Source organism: Lissotriton vulgaris, chromosome 10, assembly GCF_964263255.1.
Source record: "Lissotriton vulgaris chromosome 10, aLisVul1.2, whole genome shotgun sequence".
In the NCBI taxonomy this organism is placed as follows: domain Eukaryota; kingdom Metazoa; phylum Chordata; class Amphibia; order Caudata; family Salamandridae; genus Lissotriton; species Lissotriton vulgaris.
Window position 1 is genome coordinate 1,119,396,367 of NC_141698.1, and position 6,000 is coordinate 1,119,402,366.

The window sequence follows — 6,000 nt, forward strand, 5'->3', positions numbered from 1 at the left end:
TTCCTCTTTGTCACCTTCTTTTCTATGCATCAGCCAGATATGTCTTCCAGTGTTGAGATGGAAAAGGTTCTGTTTAAATTAATAAACACACCATTGTCCCTACCATACCTTGACACATTAAATAGTAAAAAGGTACATTTCGTGTTTAGAATATGAGGTCATCATGTTATTAATATTAATATAACATATATACTTTGTTGATTAACAAGTAGTAAACCCCAGGAAGGATTTGTAGCCATAAACAAGAATATACACACATTGTGGTCGGTTAAGCGATATACATACGTACATCCAAATATTGGCATCAGATCGGTGATCATAAATATGGAAAACACATACAGAAGAACATAGAAAGAAAAAGAGGACTGGTTCTAATATTAGTCCTCCATCTTAAACCTAGCCTAAATGATAAAGTAAACTAACTCTGGGGTTCTGGGGCACCCGGGGGCCCTAGTTAGTAATATGAGGTTGTGAAACTTTTGTGTAGTGAGAGTTGAAGGAATTATCTACCGTGCAATTGGTGGGCCGGTGTTACCTAAGTGCCGAATCGTGGTAAATTAATGCAATAAATCAGGCAGTGCAATTGTGTCAATAATAAAACCTCTGTAAGCGGCGTGAGCACATTGAAATGTAGAAGAACTGATAACCGCAAAGTTACTTACACCACGTGCCGGTGGCGGTACCTAGTCAACCACCAGGAGGGGCAATGGAATTCTAAAAACAAAATTACAACTTTTCTACGTTCACCTTGCATGATTTGATAAAATGTAAAATCTCTATGCCCTTGATATGTACTACAATAATTATGTCATTTCACATGCCTCTGCAACGGCTGCACATTGCTTGCAACTTTGATATTGTACCTGTAGGAGTGTAGGATCCTTCTGCATGTTTACCCTGACTTTTGCCTGGTGTTGTTGTAGTTTCTGACTAGTCTGACTGGGATCCTGCTAATCAGGACCCCAGTTTCTGTGCTTCTTCCCTGAAATGGACATGGTGAGTACTTAGTTGCAATCCAGATTGGCTACTGGTGCACCCTGATAAGTCCCTGGTACGTCGTAAAAAGGTACCCAGAGCACAGGTACACCAGGGGTTTACCATGGGCTGAAGAATCCATTATGCCATGCATAAGAGACCACTCAAAATATGACTACAGGCCTGCCATTGCAGAATGTGTAAACAGGTGCTAGCACTACTCAAGCCAGATATGTTTCCTTAAATCTGAGGTCATTGCACATTAAAAACCTAAAAGTCACCCCTAGGGTAGGCCTTACAATCCTGAAGGCAGGGTGCTTGGTTTTAAGTGTGAGGGTGCCTCTGCATGAGCAGGACCCCCTACAGCCTACGGAGTCCATTCTCCCTAGTTGTAAGTGAGAGAGCCATATGACACATAGAGGGGCACCGTGTCATTATGCGATGTGACTGTAACGTACCCTATCATGTTGGTATCAAACATGTTGGAATCATACCCCCACACCATAAACAGTGTGGGCGGTATGATTCCATAAACTTTTAAGCTACTCCCGGAGGCTCTTAGTCTTCTAGACTCGGACTGCACAACATGGATGCTACTAACCAGAGACAGGATTCTGCCCTCTGCTGCTGAGCCAAGCTCGAGCAGTGGAAGGCAGAACAATAGGTATCCTGTGACAGGGAGGTGTGACCACCTCCCAGACAGGACTGAGTGTATCGGGGCAGGGTGTGGGCACTTGCCAGCGCCACTGAGACTGCTTGAAGGGAACAATTGGTGCCCTCCTTGCATACTCCAGTTCAACCCAGTTCAGGGAGCCGTTGGCTCCCGCTCTGGTGCAAAACTGGACAAAGGACATGGGAGTATCCTCCCCACTGTCCAGCCCCACCTCTGGGAGGGACCCCTGAATCATCCCAACCCTTTTCTAGAGGAACTTGAGGTCCTACCTGTGGGTGGGACCCTAGATCCATCACGGGAGAAGATTCAGATCACATACCACTTCAACCTCAACCATCTGGGCACAACTGTCTCCATATTTTTTCAGAGAAAAGGAAGAAGTGATATTAGTCTGTAATTAGCAAGGTCTGAAGGATCAGCAATGGATTTTGTAGAATAGGTCTCACAAGAGCTGGTTTCCATTTTGCGGGAATGGTATTCAGGGAGTGAATAAACAGATCTGTAAAGGTAGGAAGGAGTGCTTTTGGCCAAGGTTGCCATGATGAAAGGAGGTGCAGAATCCTCTGGTGAGCCCGATTTGCTATTATTAATCAGGACCAAGATTTGCTCAGGGGAGACTACATCAAAATATTACAGAGGAGTGAGTTGATTAGACGATGAAGAGGCAGGTGAATCCCGCCTATCTTGTATGAGACCATTTGAGAATGTCATGAATGTTTTAAAAAATTCCTTCAAAATGATTGGCTAAGTCATCACAAAGAGACTGATATGCTGGGATAGATCAGGCACATGCCGAATGCTTGGTAAATTCATTTAATATCATAAAGTATTCATTTGTTGTGTTTCTGGTGTTCTTAATTCAATCCACTATATGGGACTTCCTAATTATTTTGATGTTGCTTTGGTGAATGCCTGAGGCTGCTTAGTGAGTTTGTCTGCACAAGTATTAGTGGTTATCCACTCGCGTTCCAACTTTCTACAGATTGCTGTTTCTGCCGCTAGAGACTATGAGAACCAGGGCGACATGGCTTTCTGAGTTTCGAGGTGTGATGATATTCAATGCCAGAGTAAAGCTTCCTCAAAATCCTTCAGAGCAAGATTAATATCTCTGTGAGCAGTAGGGAGGGAAGGAGTAAAATCTGAAGTAAAGGACTGTAGAGACACCTTTCTCCACGTCTGACCTGTCTAAGGGACACGATTTTGAGATCCAAGGATTCTCCCACATGGAGGTGAAAATTGATAGAGAAATGGTCTGTCCAGATCTGAGGCATGGGGGATGCGACCTATAGGTTAGGAGAGTTTGTGAATATGAAATCCAATGTGTGCCCAGCTATGTGTGTTGGGCCTACCTATTTTCAATAGAGGCCAAAAGAAATGATATTGTTGCTGAGGTTTATAAAGTTCACTTGTGTTTGAGAAAATGTAACACATTGGCAAAAATACAAAGTTTGCCTGTGCTAATTTCTTCAGTGCCTAAACATATTAGACTTTTATGGTTTATAGTAAGATATTTATCTTTTTAAGGATATGAATGTTTATAACAGAAACTAAATTAAGAGAGCTGTGCATTGAGGTATTGGGGTTGAAGAACAGGGAGAGGAGATATTTAAAATTGTGTGAATGCTGCAGAGGAGGGGCCTTGATGTTTATGAAGCTTATGTAAGATCAGGAGATTAGATTGAACTGTGATAGTCACATAATGTAGTAGAAGGGGCAGAATTTTCAATCCCACAGCACCAATGGATATACAGTATGGAGACTTTTTCCAAGCAGGGGACTACAGGTGCATAGCTAGCCATAGGACAGGTCATAATAACTAGACTGTGTCACATTCCATTCATCTCTCTCATCTTCCCTGCTTAAAAGCATCTTCCGTAATACTGAACAATGTTCTTTTCATGCAGATATGCCAAACTGCTTAACATGCCCTGAAGACCAGTGGTCCAATCAGAAGAGAGATTCCTGCATTCCACGGGTGGTAGAGTTCCTATCCTATGAGGATCCTCTGGGAGTTTTCTTAACCTCCATTACAAGTTTGTTCTTCATCATCACTGCTGGAGTGCTGGGAATCTTTATTAAATACAGCAACACACCTCTGGTTAGAGCCAATAATCGGGATCTCAGCTACATACTTCTCCTCTCCCTCATGCTGTGCTTCCTCTGCTGTTTTTTGTTTATTGGTCGCCCTTCCAAGAAGTCCTGTCTTCTCCGTCAACCTGCCTTTGGGATTATTTTCACTATTGCTGTTACTACAGTATTAGCAAAAACTCTCACAGTTATCATTGCCTTCAATGCCACAAAGCCAGGCAGTAAACTCAGAAAGTGGGTGGGCCCTCGATTGTCCATCTTTGTGATTCTTGGCTGCTCACTTGGCGAGGTGGTGATATGCACTGTGTGGCTCCTTCTCTCTGCTCCATTTCCAGACACTGACACCAAATCAGAAATCGGGAAGTTGATCCTACAGTGTAACGAAGGTTCTGTCGCTGCATTCTTTGCTGTGGTTGGTTATGTGGGATTCTTGGCTGTTCTTAGCTTTGTTGTTGCCTCAGTAGCTAGAAAGTTACCGGCTACTTTTAACGAGGCCCAGTTTATCACATTCAGCATGCTGGTATTCTGCAGCGTCTGGGTCTCCTTCATCCCAGCGTACCTGAGCACCAAAGGCAGGTACATGGTGGCCGTGGAGATCTTCGCCATCCTTACTTCCACCTCTGGACTGCTAGGCTGTATCTTCATCCCTAAAATATACATCATCCTCCTTAGGCCTGAGCTGAACACCAAGGACTATCTAATGGGAAAACTAGTAAACACCTGAGACTCATAGCACAATACTGAACGGCAAATTATCGACTTCCAACAATACCAAGTGCAGAATATTAGATAGCACGGTCTCTTCAATGTAGGTAGATATAAGTTTGTGTTTACATTTACTATTCTTAACTTCACATCTATGTAGCTTGACAACATGTATATCATCAAGGCACATCGGTGTAGAGTTAAAAATATTAAGGCAGCTTATTTAATTTGGTTTTGCTTAGCCCTTGTGCCACGCAAGGAGGCCCAAGTGCAGCGCAAAACCTCTGCTTTTTCAAGCCATACAAGCCACCTTGCATGGCCGGAGTGGCTTAATAAATACAGAGAAAGACAATGCAGTGCAACATTGCGTTGTGTTATTCTGCCCTGGGAAGGCATTCCATGGGTGGACCGTGGGTGCTCCCTCGCATCCACTCATTCATTCTGAAGTATTCCAATATTTGCCAATACTGGAAGGCCTGGGAATGTGTCAGAATGCTACGTCTTCCAACATGAGGCATAACGAGGAGAAATATCTGAATTTCTCCTGGTTACTCCCTCTTTCAATCTGTGCTCCATTCTGCAGCACACATAGAAAGAGGAAAATACCTCAGGATTGTTTTTGTGCAGGAAGGTGTCCCTTTCTGCACAAATACAACCCTGCTTACAATGCTGGCACCCTAACACCATGGTGCAAGGGGGCCAGCGTTGGCTCTAGGCAGCATATTGCGCACCAGCGCTGGGAAATTACAGGAACGCGCCATTTAGTGTTAAGTAAGGTGCATTCCTGCCCTTTCCCTATCAAGTAGTGCAGCACAGAAAGGTGACGCGCTGAGCTGCGTGAGATCTTAGTAAATATGATCCTAAATCTAGACTTACCAATGTACTTACCTTGACAATACTGCTGTAGATACCATCCTGAAATGCCAGAAACCGGTCCTCGGAAGCTTGTTTCCGGTCCAGGGAAGGCATGGCTTGGCAGTTCGGGCTTGACTGTTCCCATGAGGCACATGGTCAGACTGATTTGCATATGGCCATGTCTGAACTGGAGTGGCAGAGTGGGCTAAAGAACGGTGATGGATTAAACCCTGATCTGTTGACTGGGGGTGAGTGTTTGATTGGTTCAGATGCTCCGTCCATCACCACCCCCTTTTGTACCACTGTGGATGCCATCCTGACTTGATATTTTTGCAGCCAATATTCTGCACTCACTTTGTGATAGAAAATCCACTAGAGCCCAACGAAGAACGAGCGCAGAGATGTTGTCTTGAACTGGGGTATTGTCACAGTTCATCATTTACACACAAATAGCTTTGTATTGTACACATCACAATTATACTGCTTTGTACATGTGATCCTTTAGGGAATACTTTATCAGCTTAGTATTCTAGCAATCAAAGCTTTACGGCTGAGAGAGATGATTTTGAATTATTTAAATCTGTGCCTCCGGTTATATTTGTGCCCTAAAACTAAAAATGTGCTTTGCAAAACTGTATTTTCCTGTGCTTGTCAAATCTAGGTGCACACTAGACATAAACTCCACCTTGAATTCTAGAGCGGCC

General features: G+C 43.7%; 1 protein-coding gene across 1 annotated transcript in view; it reads left to right on the forward strand.

The window, feature by feature from the left end:
* Positions 1-4,460, forward strand: part of LOC147689421 (vomeronasal type-2 receptor 26-like) — a 96,437-nt gene extending 91,977 nt beyond the window's left edge. Inside the window, exon 2 of the mRNA XM_086940101.1 lies at positions 3,553-4,460. Coding sequence (XP_086796227.1) covers positions 3,555-4,460 — 906 coding nt within the window. The 5' untranslated portion in view covers positions 3,553-3,554. The remainder of the gene's footprint in view (positions 1-3,552) is intronic.
* The last annotated feature ends 1,540 nt before the right edge of the window (positions 4,461-6,000 follow it).